This window comes from Penicillium arizonense, assembly GCF_001773325.1.
Source record: "Penicillium arizonense strain CBS 141311 chromosome Unknown PENARI_contig017, whole genome shotgun sequence".
NCBI classification, from domain to species: Eukaryota; Fungi; Ascomycota; class Eurotiomycetes; order Eurotiales; family Aspergillaceae; genus Penicillium; species Penicillium arizonense.
The window spans coordinates 302894-326059 of NW_019173294.1; the positions used below are offsets into that span (position 1 = coordinate 302894).

General features: G+C 49.1%; 4 protein-coding genes across 4 annotated transcripts; 2 read left to right on the forward strand and 2 right to left on the reverse strand.

Annotated features, from left to right (window-relative positions):
• Positions 1-8799: 8799 nt before the first annotated feature.
• On the forward strand, positions 8800-9154 carry PENARI_c017G02810 (uncharacterized protein; the record flags this gene model as incomplete). Its single annotated transcript, XM_022634275.1, has 2 exons — positions 8800-8984; positions 9043-9154. The coding sequence occupies 2 exons, from the start codon at positions 8800-8802 to the stop codon at positions 9152-9154; spliced, it is 297 nt and encodes a 98-aa protein (XP_022485862.1).
• Positions 9155-9324: 170 nt separating this feature from the next.
• nut1 (putative RNA polymerase II mediator complex subunit Nut1) lies at positions 9325-12699 on the reverse strand (the record flags this gene model as incomplete). The annotated part of the gene is made up of 5 exons (XM_022634430.1): positions 9325-10439; positions 10487-11018; positions 11070-11576; positions 11631-11693; positions 11767-12699. The coding sequence occupies 5 exons, from the start codon at positions 12697-12699 to the stop codon at positions 9325-9327; spliced, it is 3150 nt and encodes a 1049-aa protein (XP_022485734.1).
• A 636-nt stretch (positions 12700-13335) lies between these two features.
• Positions 13336-14906, reverse strand: PENARI_c017G05635 (glutamate dehydrogenase; the record flags this gene model as incomplete). The annotated part of the gene is made up of 3 exons (XM_022634326.1): positions 13336-14541; positions 14589-14719; positions 14861-14906. 3 exons carry the CDS (start codon positions 14904-14906, stop codon positions 13336-13338), a joined length of 1383 nt encoding a protein of 460 aa, XP_022485752.1.
• A 5796-nt stretch (positions 14907-20702) lies between these two features.
• Positions 20703-21338, forward strand: PENARI_c017G08450 (uncharacterized protein; the record flags this gene model as incomplete). The annotated part of the gene is made up of 1 exon (XM_022634379.1): positions 20703-21338. The coding sequence occupies one exon, from the start codon at positions 20703-20705 to the stop codon at positions 21336-21338; it is 636 nt and encodes a 211-aa protein (XP_022485898.1).
• Positions 21339-23166: the final 1828 nt, after the last annotated feature.

Consider the following 23166-nt stretch of genomic DNA (forward strand, 5'->3'; position numbering starts at 1 on the left):
GGAGTGAATCTTCTGGGACTCGATCGGGACGATCCATACTCCACTGGTAATGGGGCTGTATGGGTACTTATGATATAATGTGACGGGTATCGTACAGACGGTACGCAGTGCGATTAATTTTTTTATTTTTCATGGTTTACTTCGGGCCTTATACTTTATCTGCCAATAGTTCTAGTACTCTACTTACAGTACTCTACTTTACTCAACCCAATTTTGTATTTGAGGTAACAAGAACAGAATACTCTGTACTCCTACTCTTAGGAATACTGATCTCCTTCTAAATGGCTTGTACAAATACTGGTAATGCCAATAATGCCAATAAACACCCACTAGTACCAACAAAGAAGGTTCCTCATCCACCATTCGGCGCGCACAGAGATACCTGGCCCCAAAGTACCCCCATTTGTGCACGTCCTCTGCGGAACACAATTCCAGACCTTTCACTAAAAAAATTCACTAAAACCTGTCCCAAACGCAACGGATCCTCTATTCCAATTTGTTCAAAAAATGAAAACCGCCACTCCGTGACCAATCATATTGCCACCCCGAAATAAATCCTGTGGGGTTAAATCAGGCCATGCCTTAATGCATTGACCGTGTGTGCTAGAGCCTGCAGTAGGGGGACGCGATCAATCATAATTTCTAGCGAAAGAAAAGGGCTCACGTTGCCTGTCAAGTATCCTCCGGGGATCGACGCCGCAGCGACCGGCCCCAAAAGTGACAGCAGCCATAAACTCTTTTTCTTTTGTTTAGTCCCGTGTGGGATTGGCGTTTTCAATGTGATTGCGAATACGGTAGTCTCCCTCGGTACGGAGTATGGAGTATGGAGTGTACATCCAAGTCATATATCTAACCCGTTGACACTTGCGCCCCCTTGTCTTCCCCCGATACTCCATTATTGACAACCAGACCAAGCTAGCAAGATCTCCCCCTCCATCTTCCCCTTCCTTTCCCCTCCCGCGTGGGGCAGGAACCAAAGAACAGATTCACGTTGGCAAACAGGATCCACAAACGGGAAGGGGAGCTTCCAAGGTTGAGGGTAAAGTGCGAACAAACACGTCGCAGGGCCACCAGAGGCTTGCATAGTGAGGCATAGTTAATGTCTAGCCGGATGCAAGCTCAGACCCGCCCCTGTCTAAGACCCTGCGGGATACATGTAATAATAGCGAGGGCTCGGAGGAAAAATTTTCTGTACTTTTGAACACCCCGAGAAAGTACCAATTATTTGAGAACCAAGGACCCGTAAACATGTGTAACACACATAACTTACTTGATCAATGTGTTCTCGTGCTTTGAGAACGACCGGGGAAGAGAAGCTGAAATCTGAGTCGCCAAAAATGAATAACGAGAATATACGGAACGTACTATAGGGCAGTTTCGCCCACAACTGGGTCTAGACTGACTGGAGAGCTAGGCAAATGTATTCGGGAAAAGCCCGTAATACACAGTACATTCAGCATTAATGACAATGACAATTACAATATGCCAGTTCTCCAAGCTCCATCACTCGCCCCTCCTCCCGCAGCGACCAACAGTCTCACAGAGCTGCATGGACTCGGTGATTCTGCAGTTGCCAGGCTCGTTCGCAATTCGAAAATGCGTACTGAATTCTCCTACGCGTACATCACTTAGCCGTCACATGCTTCTGGAAACTGTGACTCGTTGGGGAAGAAGAGACTAGCAAGATAAGACTGCTATAGTTGGTGACAAACCCGTAACTAATGAAGCACTAATGTAGGTCAGCCAGCTTATAGCCAACGACAGCATAGGAACAGCCCTGTCAGCCTATAGTAGTAGGAATCTGAAAGAAAACACTCCGACACGCCTCGCCTCGTAGGGTCCAATGGCCGATTCCGTTAATCTCCAATGCAAGCCTCCTCCACATTATCACATCAGGGGAGGAGGGCAAAGTGCGATCTGCAGACCGAACCTTGGATTGGGAGGATGTCCGCGCCGAAGTCGGGTTCGAACCATGGTAGAGAGCTGGGTACTCTATCTGATACAGGTTTGTGAGGCTTTCCACGGTCGCGTCTATGCAATAGTCGAGTTACTCGAATTTCCAGACATAGCTTGTTGTTTGTATACGAATTTGCTTGTACTTCGCTTTTTCTTTCTTTTCTCTCTGGAAAACGTCGCACAATGCAACTCATAGGGTGATACATGGACGGGCCAGCCCGCATCTATCGGGTGCTGTCTCGGGATTTTTTTGGTTGTCTCATCTCGCGCTGTTTGCGCCATATTGTCTGTTTGCATTTGTACTTCAGTTCGACTCCAGTCTCACTATTTTCTTGGCTTGCCTTGTAAGCTGCATCGCAGACGCGTAAATTGTACATCACTAGAAGACAGACTTGTGCCCAAGCAGTGGGGCATGCACGGCCATTCTCCCAAAGGACTTACAATGTAGTATTATAGCCATTGTGCTGCAGGCCCCGTCGGTTTTGATAAGCAATCGTCAGGGAAGAGCGGAATTGTCACATTTGCTTCGCCGAGGTTGAGACCTTGGCCCCATACAGTTGTCCTATTCCGGTAGGAGCAATCAAGAGAGGCCCCGGGGCAGTCTGGATCACTAACGGTATCCTTGACAGTACTCCGTAGGCCTTGTCTCTGTTTAATGCCGCCGTTGTTTTGTTTAGTCTGTGTATCTTCCTTCGGTCTAGTTCTTCAACTGAATGATGCCATCGGCTTTCGTCCGGTGTAATCTAGTCCGATGTGTCTAGGGGGTAGAGATCAACAGGTGATTCGCGGGGTAGACTGATGAAAATACCAATTTGGGGACTGCTCGTTTAATACCGCATTCAGCCTCGTGGGCCTCAGTTACCGAAACAAGACGGAGAAGCGGACTGAAGATCTGAGTCGATGTCTTGAATTTCACCTTGAGAATGAGATCAAGGCTGGTAGCCGATAATCAACAAAACCTGGCAAGTAACATGGCTATGCCGTGCGAAGAGGGGTCCACGGAGGAGCTCTCTCGTTGGAATGTACTGTCTATTGGGTGTAGATGGAATCAAGTGGTGGCCTGTTCGTCTGACTTCTCATGCCTTACAGACATGTCGGCGGAAGAATTGTGTATCAGATGTGAATTCAATTAAAGTATGAAGATGATCATCGTATGTAATTGCCAATGTGATCGATATATTCACGAAGATCTTCACGCTCAACTTGGACAACGGCTGCAACACGAGTCCTCAATGATCCAAGGCCGGCTAAATCAGACCAGGATAAACTCTAGCATACTCAAAACACAATTTTTCTTTTAGCCGAGACGAGTACATGTTGTGCAACCTCGTGGGCGTAAAAGTTATTTCAGATGCGGTGAGTGGCTGAGGCTGAGATAGAGCACCACAGGCTTAGCTGCATATCAGACCCGGTAGCAGGACAGGTACCTGCGTTTGGCTGCAAGATCGTACCTCAAAAATTGGATATCCGGTTTTCATCGGAATAAGAGCGGTCTGGTGTCGCGTGTGATTCAACATGCAGACCTCGGGACGATTTGCCTTGAAATTATGTTTGTTGAAATCGGATGTTGCATAGAGCAGTGAGTGCCGTGGCTTACCCCGCGAAGCCGATCGTGTAACTACGCTGTTACACAACCTTCATAGTTTGAGTTTGTTGGGTTTCCTCAGGCCGCCACATAGTATGCGAAATTCCACATTTCATCATATATTATCCGTCGTGTTCAATCTATACAGCCACTGAAGTTAATAACGAAATGGCATCATTTCCACTATAGTCGTAACCTAAACCCAAAGGTCTCGCGAAGGCAATACGAGCTATTTGCCTTGCAGTCGTATAGTGACAGAAAGTAAACATATGTGCCCTGAAAATTGTGACATTGAATTTAACGCAGGTTGACCCATGGAACCCACAAGCGCATAGACGGAAGACAGGGGACAACCATTCATAGGTCGATAAACTTGGATCACGGCAAACAATCAAACACACGCATAACAACATGGACATCTAGATCTCAGTCCGACATTTAGATTGCCTCTAAATCGAACTAGTAGCAGGGTTCCAAAGATAAAGTACATATAGAGCGCGTATGGAGTATCAAGTACCTAGATACGTATAGTAATTCACCATTGTAACGGTAAAAGATACATACAGACTACAGTTTCAATTTGCCGGTTCAATACCGAAGCCCACTTAGTGCAATTCCTCTGAAAGAGAACGGCGCAGCAATCCCCTCCGATGGAGAACCAACAAAGAAAAGATTGAATTTTGCACTCCTCTCCACACGTCATACTCCACAGTTCATTTGGGTCGTAAAGTACAGTGTACCTCCTTATCCATAAGCGCAGTCCGGGTCGACATCCGCGAGATGCCTAGAAAGCCACCAGAAGACATGTGGGACGCGCAGAGCTGTGGATTGGCTGACATGTTCCCGCACAACGGTTCAGCCGGTACTTGAGGGGCTAAGGAATCCGAAGTCTCGACGCTTCCCCTATTCCTTATCCCCCAGCGCCACCGTTACTATGTAGGTATTAGACCTGTCTAGGGCTCGGAGGCCGGTGATCGACGAAAGAGATTACACCGGCTGTATATTCCGTGTTCATGGAAGATGCCGTGTCCGCGTTGCAACGCGACCGGGGTGCCGCGCCACGCGTGAGATATTTCTTTATCTGCTTTGTGCGGGATCTGAGATCTTCATTCTGGAGGGGCGATTCGGGTCTAGATGATACTCGAGAGCTGTACATGTACACCAAAGTCCCAAAATTGGATCAGCATTTCCTTTTTGGGGCGGCTTGGTACTTAAAGTGGGCTAGCGGAAGAGGCCTCCCGGTTCCAGGGACAAAGCCTCGGATTGCGCTGGTGGGTTTTGGCTCCTGTCAAGGGGTTTTAGGATTTACAATGCGTATCTTTTCGTGGAGCTTGATGCATCTTACGGTCATCTATCCACTTTTGAAGTATTGAGATTTTGAGATTTCGAATTGGAGAAAATTCTGCGTTGATTCATTATTACAGGGTCCATGCTTGCAGGCAGAAACGATATCCATATTACCGGGTCCTCACTCTAAAATCAATGGCTCAACGTCTGCAACTGCCGATAGAGGGGGGCTAATTTGCCGCGGTTGCTAAGTTTCCGCAAGGTTCGAGTCCAGAGCTTACTAGTAGACTATTTTGAAGATCCTGGCCCGATATCGCGAAAGGAATCTGTAAACTCCGCGGCTTGTCCGGTCTCTTTGTTTGAAACACGTGCCTAAACTTGTATGCGGGACTAAGAGTATTCCATGTCGACACCCATGTGCATACCAGATCTTGGGCAATGAACAGGGGTTTGGTAGTGGGGAGGCTAACAGAGTTAGTCTGGCCTATCGGAAAAGCACTGGTGGCAAAAACAATCATCGAAGAGTCTGGGCAAGCGGACCAGAACTGTAGCCTTTGGGGTGGAGGAATGCGCCTGGTAAGAGAGAGTATAGTGATACGTATAGTGTTTATACTGGTATTGATAGTCGCAGTGTTGATCTATCGTTTCCCACGATGATAGACGGTAGACTAGCGGTATCGAAGCGCATCGCGTATTGTTTTTCGGCCGTTGCGACATTCAATAGTTCCAACATCCAGCATGCTTAACTACACTGTATATTGCAATGGTGGCCACCCCTTTCCCCACACACTTCCCGCGGAGCGTTCCTTGGGAACGGGACAGAACAGGGGTATGATAGGTGTGAAAGTGTGTCTATCATCACTTTCGGGACGGCACGGTAGAGGGATCCTCGCGTCACCGTTTGGCGAGGTGATAGAGGCGTGTTTCGCGTTTTTAATGGTTCGGCCTATCCATGTAGTCTCTTTGAGGAGAGGTTGCTGTAGATTATTGACCCTCATGCTTGGTCCCAATATTGAGTAAGACGCTATTGACTACCGACGCCTCGGTGAAGGGGGAAACATGTGCCTGGTTCAGGGGGTTATACAGTCACGTGGATTTCGCACGTATTGGAGAGATGTACTGTGTATTTCTTAACATTTGCTGGCCATTGGTCCTCAATTAATATATTATGCATATTGAATGGAGTGTCTTCTTTTTGAGCCAGGCGCAACAACCTCCACTACAGGCGCGATCAGATCAACTCCACAGTCCCCAGGATGCAAGTCCACTCTATACTCAGCTCGACGTAACCAGTGGCAATTGCTTTACGGAGTACAATGTTATTTTTGAATGTGGGCATAGAGCTCGAGCCTCCAGGTCGATCGGCTTCTGTCCTTTCACCTTTGACCCCATCTGGCTGAGCGAATTATTCACAGAACAATCTGGTTTCTAGGTTGTTCTAGCAATACTTCCGCTTAACCGAAAAGAGACTCGTTCATAAACGAAGAGTTCGCTTCAGTGGAGTACTGCGTCGGAGATCGAATGCCGCGGATAAAAATCGCTATCTACACGAGTAAAATGGCTTTGCTTTTGCCATGAATTGATTGCACTCCGCTTTCACTGTTGATCCCTTCTCGACGGGAGATGTCGGGTCACATTGAGTCATGACAGATCAGAAGGAAGCGAGAAGGATCCCCCATTTTGAGTATTTGTGATCAGGAACAGGAACATGCATCTGCAGAATTCCCCGGACAGTCTCTGAGAGGTTAGGATGTCCGAGTCTCAAGCTCGGGATCTGACCCGGGATCTGACCCGCGATCCATCCTTCACCCAATCCCACTCGCCACGAGCAGGTCAATGTCCTCGAAAGGGTATCTCCCCGGGCGATCAGCACTTCAGTCTGCAAGAGATGTGATCAGAATCTCCCAACTCAACCTGTGACAGCCAATCTCCAGCCGAGGAATAGAAACCAGAAATAAGGAACATCCGACAAAATGTGCACACCACCTTTATTCCTGCAGATGCAGCTATGCGCTCGTACGATTTCTAAGCTCTTCACCGTGCCGAAAGTGGTTCTGTGAATGTCAGATCAAACTTTAGCCGGAGACAAGTTTCCACCCTGCACGAGGCAGGCCCCTTAGTGTGCTCATGTGGATCGACACCTCCTCCCCTCTGCCCCCAGGGCGGGAAATATTGGGTTCAGCTACTCAAATATTGGGTTCAGCTACTCACCGAGTGAAATTGACCACGGCAGGTTCCGTGTCGTCAAGCCAACCTGCAGAGACAATGATGCTCGGGACGGACAGAAATCTGAATTATCGATGCTCGGGCCCGTCTTTGGACCCATGGCAAGGGCACTGGGTCACGCCGTCCTTCACGCTTGACGATCCGGGTCGGTTCCTTTTGTCAAAGGGGGTTATAATCAATGACAATCTTTGGGAGATTGTTTCCCCCTTTTTCAAGCTTGGGGCGGCTGTAGACTGAATACCCCATCAGGAAGGTGAGAGATGTCATTGTTACGACCCGCTTCCGGATACCTTCTCCATTACCGCGAACCTGAAATGGCGCATAGGTTTGCTGTGGCCGAGCACTTGGCCCAAGTTTTGTGTACTTATTCATCACGCTGCATACTGTGGATACTAATACAGTATTTCAGGTTGGCGGTGAACTGTCAGATTTGGATGGCGACTGTACGTGATATCAGTCCACGGCTGCTAGTTGTGGTGTGCCAACCCGCCATCCAAGTTCAATTTGAAACAATTGACCGGCGGTAAGGTTATCAATAGAACGTGATGTCTTTTCAAATGTTATTTTCGTCTTGCATGCTCTTTTATTGTGGATCTGTGGGCCACTCAAGGAGAGACACGATTATCGTGTATACCGGTCTGATTCTTTCCAAGTAAACTGTAGTTATGTTTGATTCAAGATAATGTCAATGAGGTGGCAGGAAACTGCAAGATTCCATAGAATATTGAAGATATGCTTAAATATTGAGGAAGACTATATTGTAGGCAAAAAAGAGAATGATCTCAACGCATATATATCTTGGACCGTTAGTAACATGACAAAACCTCACAAAATAAATAACCTTAATTCAAGATTCGTACACATTCCTAACATCAGAAATGCGGGAGATAATCACCGAATATCATTTAATGATAGTCAGTAATGGTATATCCATAATACTACAGACATTGTGCCAAACCAGCCCTGGAGAACATCATGCAAGCTACTAAGCAAACAGTGATAACACATGCAATGACGTTTACACGTTTCTCAAACCAAAAGCAACTGTGTAGGTTCAAAGCAATGACAAATGTAACTCACAAAAAATGTGTAGCTTTTGTTGTGTCCGAAGGTATTCAGGTATTCAAGGGTTGCACTGACCTGATATCCCTTGCTTGAATGGCGTTCCACCATGCTCGAAGAACCTTGTAAACATATCATATTTACAACCGAGAAAACAATCAAAGCGTGTTACAATTTGTGTCTAGAGTTTTGACTAAGTGTAATCATATCGCTAATCATACAATTGTGTGAATGACCGCGAAATGTCGACATCGTGATATCCGAACCCTAACTTATACCCAACCGAGAAGTCCCAGACGCGTCGCGTATCTAAATTCCTCACGTCGAGGCACGACCATCCCGTGAAAGGAAGGCTTCAATTCATTGGAATGAACTAGTTCCATGCTTTTCAAGCTCCCTATCACAAGGCCTTAGCCCAGGGCACCCTAGACCAGGGTGAGGCCATGATAAGAAGCGCGAAGCCCGCACCGTTGCATTCATTCCTTCTGTTGAGTTTACGTTTCAGTCACGGAAAATATCAAGCCACAAGCTCGGGCAGTTAACCTGATACAAGACGTAAGTGGTACCCCAAGTATAGATACCGATATCGATATAGATCCAAATCTACCAGAGGATGATTATCATCACCAAGTAGAAGTTGTACGATCTCCAGCTGACAAAATGTAGATCACTTTCCCGCCAATATGAAGTTCGCATCAATCGTCACCGTTCTATCTATCTCTTCAATGGTAGCAGCAGCCCCCATCATCGAGCCACGTAACCTCATCCCGGGACTCCCAAGACCCATGGAAGCCGTCGAAGCCCTATACCCTGGCTCCGGTGTCCCGAAGCTCGCGAGCAAGCTGGAAAAGACTCTCAATCTCTGTATGTACATCTGCTCGGTATTACCGTGAGGTTTGGAGTGCGTTTCTAACGAGATCTTATAGAACTGGGTACGAACGAGTCGTATTTCTTCTCATTCTCTCTGGCGGGGAGAACTTACGCAGCGAGACTGCGAAATTCAAGTTTAATCAAGTTCCCACAAGATACCAATCATAATTCAATCAAAGAAGTTGCCACAAAAAGATACTCCGTCTGCGAAACTGATGACATGCAAAATATAAAAGCTAAGAAAAGGACCAACGCAAGCGTCCACAAATCAAACCCACAATAATCCCCCAATCCATCCCAATACAAGGCCATAGAAAGAATAACGATTGAAATTGAAACTAAAACATCCCCTCCATATCCAAATCCAAAAACTCAGGATTCCCAACAGCCATATCAGCAGCATTAAGCACATCATCAATAGCATCCAATCCAGCACCACCAGCATCAAGCTCCATATCCTGCGCAACACCAATACCCCCATCCATGCCAGCCGCAGCAGCAGCCGCCGCCGCCTTATCGAGCATCTGATTAATATTATCAGGATCATCCTCGCCAACCGCATTCCCGGTAACATCCGCAGCAGACGGCTCCAGATCCATGCGATCATGCCCCTCAACACCAAGATGCATATTCTGGATAATATTGCTAACATCAATATTCGAAACCTGCGACGGAGGCGCCATGAGCAGATTGACCCGGCGCCAGAGGCGCACGACGACTTCCGCGCGGAGCGGGTCTTTCTCGGAGAGTTTGGGAACGTTTTCGTGGGCGAGGGTTAGAGCGTCGCGGAGCGTAAGGATCGGGCAGCGAGGCGGTGATTCTTTCATGGGATCGATGGGGTGGTAATTGTTCTGGTCGACGGCGAAGGATTCGGTCATTGGTGCGCAGATGATAGTCGTTGCGATATCCAGCGCGACGTGTCCGCTGCCTGTTGTTTCTGATTGGTGTTTTACTTCGTCGATTATGGAGGCCAGCACGCGTGTTGCGCCTAGGATGCGAATTCCGGCTAGGATCTGGCGGTGCGTGTAGGCGTGTGGTGCTGCGCTTATTTCTGGGTTGGAGCTCCAGAGGATTAGGGCTTGCAGAGTGCTGCGGATGCTGCCTACTAGGCCGCCGGCTGTGTGTGAGGTCCAGGTGTCGAGTTCGGTGCGGTGGCTGCTGCCGACACGGCGGAAGGAGAGGTAGGGTTCTAGGGCGTCCAGGATTGGTTTTATATCTGTGCGTGATTGGTTGCGGGTGCGCACGTTTTTAAGTTGTTCTTCGAGGGAGCGGGCGGTTATGTTTAGGACTGTTTGGTGGATTGCTTGGGCTTCGCCGGAGATTGAGTTTGGTTTCACTAGGGAGTGGAGGGTTTTCAGAGGGATTGTTGGGTCGGTTTCTGATTCCCAGATGTGGTTGCCCAGCCATGTCAAGGCGACTACCAGGGATGGGAGGAGGAAGGGTTCGAGGAGATCTATGTTGTTGTTAGTTTGATGTATGCGACCGGTGAGAAATCCTTACATTCGAATCCGCCTTTCAAGGTGTCGAAGTCCAGCTTTCCGGACTCGCATGCCCCGAGACTTTGATCGAAGAGTGTCGTGACAAGCATGTAGAATTCCTGGGGACTGCAAGTAGACATGGTCTCTTCACTAATGCCTTCGGCGATGAACAGAGCTCCGATCCATGCGCCGAGGTCTTTGTTCTGTTTCTCGCTCAGCTCGTTCAGCTTCTGGGTACATGCACCCCGGTCCATAAGCTTCAACAAAAAGGAGTCATTGCTGGAGATTCCCATATCGGATGGGCTCAAGTCATAGCGGTACTTGAAGGCTAGAACTAGCAGCAAGATACTGCCGAATTCGTCATACACAGGCTGATTTTCGCCTTGGTCTTCGTCCCATTTCCAAGAATCAAGGATAGAACAGAGAGGTTGTAAGACCTGCTTTGTGGTTCGGAAAAGCAAGATGGCGTCCAAGGTCTGTGGGCGACGTGAGAGCGAGTTGCAGATGTTTTTTAGAGTCACTGTCTCTTTCTGATGGCATAAACTATGCATGACCTTGGGAGTATCAACATGGATGATCCTAAATTAATATGTGGGACGACATACCTCGACCACTGCACCAACAATAGCACCCGCATTACCCTCCATCGATTCAATCTCGCCAATAAGCTGCTCGGCACGTTCATGATTGCTGCTGATCTGCGAAATGAGGTCATCCTTCACATAAGGACCACCACCAGGTAAAGTCTGCATGGGGTTCTCTCCGAGAAGCTGCTCAATGCTCGATTCTTGAATGAGCTTGTGTGATGCACAGGCAAAGAGGAACTCCTGGCGGGCATCTGATAAAACACTGCTACCTTGCATGGAGAACATTTGGGAGAAAGAAGGGAAAGCGTTGGGGTTGAGGCGGCTCAGCGCTTGACTGATGCACATTTCCATGGAGATTGGAACCATTGATGCTGCCGAGATGGCTGCGAAGAACACTGGTAGCTTGTTCACCAGGAAAGATCGGAAGAGGAACATTGTTCGGCTGGATTCGTTTCGGTATACGCCATTGGATAGGACGTCGAAGGCAGCCGTGATGATCTCCTCGATGAGGACTTCATTGTGGCCCTGTAAGTAGTTAGTCAATGCTCAACATGTACTCCGATATCTCCCAAAACTCACCTGATATCTGTTGGTAAGGTAATTGATCAAGATAGTATCATCCACCAAAGGACGCCCAACAACCTGCAACCAGTCAAGTTAGCCACCACCCCAAACCCAAAAGCAAAACCCAAAAGCAAAACACAGAAGCACCCACCATAGAGTTAATATAAACATAGAGACCAGCTCTAGTATTAACAACAGGCCCATCCATAACCCCGGCCTCAAACTGAAGCGCCCGAACATTCATCCCCTCAATACCAGAATGATCCAAAGCCTTAGCATTGGCATTGGCATTATTACCAGGCTGATCCGGAAACAGACCAAACCCCTTCTGCAACTCCTCAAGCCGATGCCTCAGCGGCAAAGAAACATCAACACAAAGCGGCAAATAAGCCGCAAGCGCCTGGCCCAGCTTATTCTTCAACCGGCGATCGAAATCACTAGAAAGAACCTCAAGACCCTTCCCAGTCCCCGAAAGCGCAGCTAGCAAAATGCCCAGCGATTCGAACAATGAAACAGCATCGGGTTCACCCATCAGTCCCCCGTTCTGCGTTGACACATCCAGGCTACGCTGGTGCCATGCGACTAAGGCGACAATCCACTCAATTGTCGCATTGTAGATATCCGCTGCTTCGGAACTAGTCTTCGGGATTGAAGCCGTCGATATAAACATCATGACATCCTGCACGACCTTGATATCGGTCATAAGAGTCGATCGATCACCACCAACACTCTTAGCCGACACATCCCCTTCCCCTTCCTTCTGGTTGGAGTTGGAGTTGGAGTTGGAACTACCATCCAAAATAGAAGAATGTCTCAACAACCCCCTCAACGCAGAGGAAACCTTTACCAGCCCAACCCTGCACAATCCATCGACATATAACGGCAGAAGAGGGTCCCAGGCGATGCGCGCATCAGCGCGAGACTGGAGCAAAAGATCGAGGAGGATATTTTCTTTTATGGGGATGCGCGCTAGCATCAGCTTGGAGAGGGTTGTGAACTCGTCTATATCTATTCGGGTTGATAGACATTGGTGTAGGAATGTTTGCCATTGTTCGGGCGGGGTCTGCGCCTTTTCTTGTAGCATTGTTGTCTCTTGGACAAGCGATTTTCTCCAGTTTAGTACGGTGTAGGCGCAGATGGGTGTTATTTTTGGGGCATTTTATAAAAAATGTGGTTTGGTCTGGTATTTGGTTTGGTCTGGGGATAGCTTGGGGAGCTAAAGAGATGATTGTTAAAGGTCACGTGGAGATAGTTACATAATATACCGCACGTGATCGGTGCATTTGGTTGGTGGGCTGAGGCGGTGAGATCGGAGGAATTCCGCTGTTGCGTTTCATAGGCGCATGAGGATGATTGTGAGTACAATCTGTCAGGCATAAATGTCAGGTTTTAAGGCATTCCACTAATGGAGTGATTGCTTTATATAGACATTCAAATTCAATCTCAAAATGCAAGGCTTTACTGATGTCTACGATTTACTATGCAAGTATTTTGAAATGATCGTTCAATTTCATTATTGTCATGACGATCCCAACTGCAGACCCAAAAAAACGGCGATGCTCAAGTGGGGATATCAATCAAATGCAGCAGAAGGGGAAAAACCAGCGCCTCTATCCGTAACCCGCTCGAAGGTAAAGAAAAACTATAAACAAAGAAAATGCATCAAAGCCGCCTCTCATCAAGAGAAGACAGAAATCATCACACCAGGTGGTGAACTGATTTACCACCAGTCACCGTGGTCCTTCATGGCCTCAGCGACCTTGGTGAAGCCAGCAATGTTGGAGCCAGCAACCAGGGAAGGAAGAACACCCTCGGCGGGGGTGACGTACTCCTTGGCGGTAGCGAGACCGTTGTTGAAGCAGTCCTCCATGATGTTCTTGAGACGGGAGTCGACCTCCTCGCGGGTCCAGTTGACACGGGCGGAGTTCTGGGCCATCTCGAGTCCGGAGACGGCGACACCACCGGCGTTGGCGGCCTTACCGGGGGCGTACCAGATGGCAGCGGCGCCGGGGTTGGCGTCACGGTGAGCCTCGAAGATGTCGATGGCCTCCTGGGTGGAACCCATGTTGGAGCCCTCGGCGATGAACTTGCAGCCGGCGGCGATCAGGGCCTTGGCCTCGTCGCCGGAGACCTCGTTCTGGGTGGCAGAGGGGAGGGCGACATCGATGCGGCCGGCGATGTTGGTCCAGGGACGGGCACCAGGGATGTACTTGAACTTGGAGGCGAAGGCGGCCTGGGTGGCGAGCTCGGAGATCTGCTTGCGCTCGACCTTGATGGCGGCGATGGTGTCGATCTCCTCGGGAGTGAAAGAACCCTCCTCACCCTTGAGGACGAGGGCACCCTGGGAATCGGAGAGGGAGACGACGGAACCGCCGAGCTCGATGACCTTCAGGGCAGCGTACTGGGCGACGTTGCCGGATCCGGAGATGGCGACGCGCTTGCCGGCGAAGGACTCCTTGCCGCCGCTGGCGTGCTTGATCATGTGCTCGGTGTAGTAGACGACACCGTAGCCGGTGGCCTCGGGGCGGATGAGAGAACCACCCCAGCTGCCGCCCTTACCGGTGAGGACACCTTCCCACTGGTTGCGGATCTTCTTGTACTGGCCGAACATGAAGCCGACCTCGCGGCCGGTGACACCGATGTCACCGGCGGGGACGTCAGTGTCGGCGCCGATGTGCTTGCAGAGCTCGGACATGAAGGAGACACAGAAGCGGCGGATCTCATTGTCGGACTTGCCCTTGGGGTCAAAGTCGGAACCACCCTTACCACCACCCATGTTGAGGCCGGTCAGGGCATTCTTGAAAATCTGCTCGAAGCCGAGGAACTTCAGGATGGACAGGTTCACCGAAGGGTGGAACCGGAGGCCACCCTTGTAGGGACCAAGGGCAGAGTTGAACTGGACACGGTAACCGCGGTTGATTTGGACCTGATGAGGTTAGAAGGGTCATAGACAACTCAATGATTTGGTCTTACCTGACCCTTGTCATCCTCCCAGACAACACGGAACTGGATGACACGCTCGGGGACGGAGACAACCTGGAGGGCCTTGCGGTACTCGGGCTTCTTCTGGAAGAGAGTGGAGTTCTCAAGAGTGGAGGCAAGCTCTGTCGGGATTGTTAGCTGAGTCACCCCGAAATATGGGACCACAACCCGAAGTTGCCGATGGAAAAGCGATTAAAAGCCGATAGAGGGGCAGAGGGTAGAGGGGCATTGGGAGGGGTGATAAAATTGTGAAAGGCACATACCCTTGTAGGCCTGCTCGAATTCGGGCTCGAAGGGAAGGTTCGACATCATTGCGTTTGGAATAATACGACTCTTTTTATAATTAAATATAGGAGGATGGAGAGAGATGGCAAGGCTGAGTCCCAAAGCAGAGTGAGTGAAGAAACAAGAGAAGAGAAGGAGGAATCTACAATTATATACCGGAGCTGGAGGGTGGAGAAGGGCTACCGGAGTCGGACGAGAGATTCCGGACACGGGGAAACAGGAACGGGAGATGAGGAGTCACTATGGCAGAGTGTATAGTAGACAGAGGACGGAGTAGAGTGGTACGGAAGAACAGTATAGAGAGTCCATTGATTTCCGTGGAAGAGATGGTCCGATGGTCGGGGGACAATTAGCTTATGGTTTAAGGTCACAGAATTGGGCTTATCTATGGGGGCAAATCCACATCCCGGCCACTAATAAGTCAATTCTTATTACTCGACTGCCATTACCACTCTATTTTGTATGTCCAATCACAGTGGTATCTGGCTTCCTATTTCTTCCTTACTCGATTTGCCTCTTCCGTGTTCACTTCGTACGGCATCGGTCGTCTCCGACATGCGCCAAAAATTTCTACGGAGTAGACATCTTAGAGACGTAGTTTTACCAATGGCACATTCAAGCACATCCTACATAATGAAAAAGTTAGTCGAATTGAAATGCATGATGCGTCGAGGACAGATCTCCCAATGTACCAGTAACATCCCGCCACCAGCTGCCCACTTCGGCAGTGTAGCTCGGCAATGGTCACGTGCCATGTACTATACCGCAAACGGTCAAGTGGCCCGCCGAACTTATCTGATCGACCTTTTTATGTGCAAACACATTTGACTCACACTTTAATAGATCTATATACCACTGGTCAATGCTTTATCTCTATAGATGACTGCATACTCCAAACCCTTCCCCCATATGCTCACCCCACCGGAATAACGGAAACCAATTGAGGGGTAACTCAAATCTGATCTGTGCTCTCGTGCTACAATTCTATGTCTGTCTACCGTTGGACAGCATACATGTATTAAAGAAGGATCCAGTAAGTGCTCACCTAAAGGTCATCACCGTCCCTGAGCCCTGGGTCCCGACTCCAGGGTAAGCTCACAGGCGTGGGGGTGCTAAGGTCAGGCACACAAGGGCCCGAGGGCCCGCATTTGACTTTCAGAGGGGCCCCGATACTCGGCCGGAAGCAATCCATGTACAGTAGCATCAACGTGGCGCCCTCATGATCCCTGATCCAATGACTGGGAAATAAGCAAATCAGTAAGTTAATTGGCGGCTGCCGCGTCCAAGCTATTCGTATACATGCTCCGTATATGGAATGAGGATCATCCAATGCACTGCACATCCCCGTACCCAAGTGCAACTTCGCCACTGTGCATCCTGCGTGCATGCCTGTACTGTACATATGTAAAGTAATTGATCGCCCGGCTCCTGCAGCACTCCAACCAATCCGGGGAATGCCCGCTCCATCACTCCTGCAAAGGGACCAAAAAATGGGCGGGGATTTCCCCACCGCTAGTTTTTGAGAGTTTACACGTACCGTTGCGGGTGTGAGTTGCTCACCGGAAGGCCATATGGAGACGGGTCTTTTATCACACGGACCAACCTCCGTCTTACTCGTTTTGCCGGATGAAATTGGTCTTCGGTGTGCTTGTGTTTGCATATGAGATTTAGAAACATGTGACACGTGAAACGGAGAGAGGATGAGGACCCCGTAGTACCCTAGCACAGGTGGGATTCCTTTCGCAGATCTGGAAGCTTATTTTGTTTCTAGGGCTTCTAGGGTTCTGGTTTGAGTTAGTCCCGATCCCTGGTTCCCCCCCCGGCAAGGAACTGCATGTGCATTGTTCTTATCAATCTCGGGGGTTTGCGGGGGTTTTTAATTTGAATTTGCACTACCACGTAGTTGCAGCTGGGATTGTATATATGCAATATTAAATAGACTTGATCTTCCTGCTTGTGTTGGGGTTTAGTTCTTCGTGAACTAACTTTCCGATGCGCATCATAGGGCTGAGCCGGTTATGTATGAAGATATGCTGATGTTGTTGCTAGCCATGCTATGTAGTTCTTTTTGAATAAAGAATAAGCTTTTTTCTAGCGCCATCGTCATCGCGTTTGGGTTTGATGTGATCAACGAAAGCCTATACTATATACCAAGACTTCGAACCCATCTCAAAACTAAGCAATGTGAAAGCTGTCCCCCACGCCGGATAGCTTGGTGAATCTGAATATACTTTCCAGAACTTACCTTCTTGAAAGAGGTAGTCACGCACAAACAGTTTCCACCTTGAAGCACTAACCAACCCAGTATCAGCTCACAAATAAGTCCATAGAAACAAGTGTAAACAGAGATAAGTAACTACAAGTCCCCCTCACGTGTCAATTATCAGACAATACACTATTCTAAATAACAGTCCCTGCATAAAACAATCCCAGCAAGTGCACCTGCGTCGCATCATCACGTCACCAGACCTAAAATCACAACAGTCTTATATCAACCATCTGGGCACCCGTCGGTCTGCCTTACCCACATAGGTACTGTACCTGCTAGATCGCAAGCCAGACTCCATATCCATAGATCTAGATCCCATTCTTCACGATCCACATGGATCAAACCTACCATAGATCCTCAACCCCACACAGACACAGACCACCCAGCCAACCTTGGAACACATCAAGCCACATCAAACCATAACAACAATCAAACCCATTTCGAATTATTAAATACTTTAATACTGTACATACACAGTAAAAGCCATAATCCCCTAAACGCCAAGCCGGGAAGCTAAAACGGGAGGATAGGCCAAACCCGATGGCATCGGCGGACTCCGCAACGGGCATCTCCCGCAACCAGGAATGATAATCGGATGGCTATTGTCGGCCGTTGTTTCCCTATCATTGATACCCCGCGTTTGGGTGTCATTGTTGACTCATTGTCATTGCCTTACTTGAGATCTACGTTTTGTTTACTGTTTGAGGTGGGTTGGGATGGAGTGGTTGTGGTCTGATCGTTTTGCTTGCTCCGGTTTATTTGCGTTGTGGCGGGGATCTCGAATGCCTACAGGGGTGGTAGGAGGATATAGGGTGATTTGTATGCCATTTGGGTTTCTCTTTCTGGGTTGTGTTCGTGATTGCCCGATATGGTAGGTGGTCACGTTGGTGGTGCGGGACTCGGGTTTGGTGTTTAGAGATGGTGCTCGTTTGTGTTTTGAACCAATCGGTTAACTCTCTCAGAGCGTAACGTATTTGTGTATGGATGTACTGGAGTTCGGCAGTCTGAGTTCTCTCCCCGTCGTTATCTTGAACACAAGTTTTTCACCACATTGTTAGTATTACCAGGTTAGTAAATTGCATCGACTAGGAGGTTGTGAAGTCCCTATTGACACTATGAGTTTCAGTGTTTCCATAACCCAATCAACAAGCATTGAACAAGGTCGACATGGCATTCTAGCGCCAGTGGGACACGACAGATAGCGGTCAGAACGAACCCCATGCTTTCTGCATACTCTTCGTCTGTGGCCAATGCGTCGACCATCAGAGCCAGAGGTGTACCTGCACGATTTTATCAGTATCCGATCGCGGGGTCTTCATCTCAACACCGACCAAGTGCAGTGCCTCGCTTCTGATCAGCCGACTATGCATACTGATTTGAAATACCATAAGACCAAGAGCGACCGGTTGAATCATTTTGTTTCAGGAATCGGTGTGCGGTTATCCGACCGATTGGTTCATTGGGCAGCAGCGCAGAGACTTGTCATGCGCGTTGTTCATCGTTCACCTCCTATTCAAGGGAACCGAAGACATTGTCGCCAAGTGGATTGGGGGGTTGGGTTGTGGCTATACTGTCTGCCAAGTATGGACGCGTCCGTAGGTCGGACAGATTGGATTCTTGAACCGTGATCTCCTAAGAATCGAAACGAATATTCCGGCCATGGCGTCAGTTCCACTCTGACTCGGCGACGGGACCGGTTACTGTGCGCGACTGCAAAACGGGTTGGTGCGCTCGGCGTTAGCAGAACGAACCTGAGCTCTTCGCTGGTTCCTGTGGTGAACCCTGGACATTGACCCCCCTGAATTGTGCATGCTGAACTTCGAGTCGACGTCGCATTGCAGTACCTCGGTATATCATTCGTGGCCAAAACACATCACTATCAGGGGCACCTCCGAACCTTTAGACCACTTGGTCGATATGGCTGGCTGATTCGACTGGAGGTTCCAGATGCACAGCAGCGCAGGTCATATCTGGAGAATCGCCGACATCTGTCATTAAAGTAGTAGATCTGGTGAACTCCATAGGTGGCGAAGGGATATGCGGAGAACAGAAAGCAGAGATAGGATCGGATGTCACGGATTGAGCATTAAAAGGATCACGATGAATTATGCACGCAACATGAAGAAAAACAAAGTACCAAATTGCCTCTCTAACCCCTGGCCCTAGCGCTACTATGGCGTGCAGATGACCCAGAACCCCAGAAAAGGAGAGCCGAATGAAAGCAGGACATGTGCTGGAATGGAGACCTCCCTAAAGATCAGCTCTGTCATTTCTGATCTGGGATCTGGGGCGATCGGAAACTGGTCCCCGCTATAGGGGGCTCTAGCTGGTCCCTGCGTTGGGAGACTGGGATGGATTGGGATGGGAGGATGGGATTAGTGCTTTGTCTTATTGCTCGCCCCTGACAGAGCTGAAGACAAATCGGCTTACTGACAGCCGAAGTGGGTTCGGGGTTTCTCGGTCTCCTGCACGCGATATCCAAGGCCCGTTTCTGTCGGAGTATACAGCTCACTTTTTGTCCATCATAACACTAACTTAAGACGCCACTCCGGAGATGATCTATTGTTAACTTGGGACTGGCCGGATTCAATGTAAACTGCACTGCAGGACACATGGTTAGTATAATCGGCGACCATCGGACCAGTTATCCTCTCTCAGTTCGTGGTACAATGAAAGGATGGTGTCCTCGTGGGCTGCGATTACAATCATGACTAGGCGCCTTGCAGCCAGTCCGGGTTAGATTGAATAACTCGGCGCCAGTTGAAGAACCCCTTTTCCCTCCTAAGAGACACAGTGAAGTAAGTCTGGTCATATGTAAAGATACCGAAAAGGAGAAAGGTAAGAAATTAGAATCGACGCCATCTCGATTGAGGTAGCCAATCAGAGGCGGAAAGTGAGATCTGTAGAAGAGTACCAGGGATGTAACAGCATATCACTCCCGAGTAGGAATAAATAATATTTTAGCGGGCCTTTTGCCTAGATCGATCATGTCTCCACCATTGACCCGTGGACAAGCAGATCTCAGGATTGGCCTGACCGGATAGACCCGTCGTGATGGATCTGATTCAAAAAATACTCCGGTATACTGTACTCTCTCTTTCTCTCTTATTAGACCCCCATTTCTCTTCTATGAATGTTCCAGAATATTTCTTACTCTTCCCTCCCTTTTGACTGACTTCTTTCCCTTCGCGGGATTCAAAATGTACGTTCTTTTAGTACTGCATTGAACATCCCTCCTCCCCCCATGGTCCCCTAATGTCCAACAAGCAACCTCGACGGGCCATCAGGGACCTGTTCCGTTCTACCCCTATCTCTTCTCGCCTCCTTCGTCGGGGTAGGGATTATTTTTCCAAGTAACCACTTCCCTTCTCCACTACCCCTCGTGTTCACAGACCTCATTGCAAGTGCAGCTCGGGGCACCGCAGTTGACCCCACTGGATTCCCGGAGCGAGGCGCAGTCCCGAATAGAGAGAGGAAATACCAAAGCTAAGCAACTATCCAGACACGTAGATCCTCCATCCATGAACTCCCATCAATTCGACCCGGCCACCATGATCGGTCTGGCCGGCGCCTCCCCAGGAACGGACGACAACTTCGATATCTTCGAATGGTACCCAGGTTACCAGAGCTGCCAACGATACTTTCTAGACCACGCCCAGCACAGCGTCCCCGTCCAGGCCCTCTCCGCATTCTTGAACATCCGACTCCCTTTCCAGCGCCAACCGAACCCCGTCTTTAACTCGACCTCGCCATCCTCGTCTTCCTCCGCCACGCACATCCCTCCAGCCGGCTCACAGCCCCCCGGCCCGCCCTCGGTCTCTCTGATCCCCTTCATCCGCCGCCTAGTCGCAACCGGAATGGACTTCCCAGGCGTGCTGCACGGCTTCTTCGGCGACGACTGGGGCAGCGGCGTGGGCCCATTGCAGGAACAGGAACGACGCAATTATCTTTTCGCCGCGAAGAGCGGGGGTTGGGCTTCCGTCAAGAAAGACTACGATATCCCGCCTCTGGAGACCATTCCCTTTTTGCGCCCTTTACAGAGCCCCACGGACGCAGAGATTGAAGCAGCTGAACGCTCTTGGAGTGAATGGCTCGCTATGGAGGACTGGATGGTTGGACCCCGGGCGCCTGATATTCTCCATGACTCGTCCTCGCAGAATACACGGCCGCGCAGTGCACGCGGGTGATATTTCCGCCTTGTTTCTTTTTTCTTTTTCCTTGTTGTCTCTCTTTCGAATCTGACTGTCTTCACATTGGGTCGGCGACTTGGCGTCCTCTGTGCCCCATTTGGACTTCACATCTAGCGATTCTGTCTTTGTCCATTGTCCAGCGGCTTTATTCTTTCCAGCATTATACGGAGATCCTGGGATTGCCATTTACCCTCCTTTTTTTTAATTACTCGCAGGGGGTTTCCCGGAATATACTAGATCTGGATGCATGCTATATACCTATACCTATTTTCAAAATCGCATCCAAGCCATATCCTCAATACGAGCCGCAGCGGCATCTCTGCCCGGTACTATCGGATCCGTTATCCATTACGAACACGAGACCAGACCAGACCAGACCAGACCATTGATTGGTAAGAAAGCCTCCACAGAGGGGAATAAAAAAAAATATATTAAAAAAAAAATGAAAAAAATGAAAAAAAGCGCCATAAAATACTGTCGCCCGGAAATCCTCCTGGAAAATGTTTATAATTGAAATACGGAGTGTACTAATATCTGGGCACGTCATCCCGGCCGAGTGAAGTAATGGCGGCCCTATGGGGAGAGAAAGAGAGAGAGAGAGAAAGGAGAAAAAGCCGACAAACCCCAACGTCCGTACCAATATCTGCTCCGTCCCGTTACTTGTCTTTCCACCATTTCCCCCCACCGGTTTGCGCTATTCCGCTGTGGACACCCCACATCCAATCTGAGAATCACCCGTAGATGGCCATTCCTTGGACGTAGTGGATCGAGGCTTTTTGGTAGATTGTGCCTTGGAGCCGTGTCTTTCCTTACCGTGGACTTGACGGTAAATCGACATACCAGAGATATAGTTAGAAGGTCAGAGCGACGGATGGGAGGTTCAGGCCAGGTACAATCGGGGGTTTACACTGGGCGGGATGACCCATGTGAAATCATCTTACCTGAAGTTGGACGTCATGGATAAATTGGGTAGGAACCTTAAGTGTCCACCCTAGGCTATTTTACACTTTTACTTTCCAATTAATTGCCTCTTTTATTTGATATATTTCCAATTATTTCCTCCGCCCCCCTCGACTACTGTTTATGGTTTCGCGGAATATCATCCTAAGCAAGGAAAACCACCCCCAGAAATGTAGGAGATAACTTACCAGACTGATCGCAAATAATATTTTCCTCAAAATCTCTGTCGATCTAGATGGATCGCAGGTGTAACCAATAAGGTTATTCAGGCGGCTTCGACCTACATGTAAGGTTTGCCCAAAAGTCCGAAAACTGTAAATTCATCTGTCGGCAAATCGTGGCGTAGCTGAAACCCAGAGTCTATTGGCCTCTTAGTTCCCCTTAGTGTTAGGCTAAGGCTTGCTTTTGGGTCCCGCTAGTCCTGTCCCTGCGGAGTCCCCTGAATTCCGCGCCGCATGACTGGCGTATATCAGAAAATTCTCCGAGATCATCCTGTTTTTTCTTTGGCCATTTGCGCTCCTAGCGGGGGACTGATTTATTCTTCCGCGTGGCTCTTTCCCCCCCTTTTTACCTGTACGTGTACTAGTCCAGGGGGTTGATCATCATGCACATGCGACATCAGTAAGTCTCTGCCGGGATGATCCAAGTCCCTGAATCCCGTGCAGATCGCAGAACTGCCTGAAACACGAATGAACCAAGTTTCGGCGGCATGTCAAAGCCCGTGCGTGTAAATCAGTGGGCTTTTTACTTTGGGGACAAACCTCCGTGCATTTTTTTTCATCCTATCAAGTCCACCGAAATTGATAATACGCTACTGATTAAGTTCCCGGAGGTAATACATGACTCACGTACACATATGCAAGCC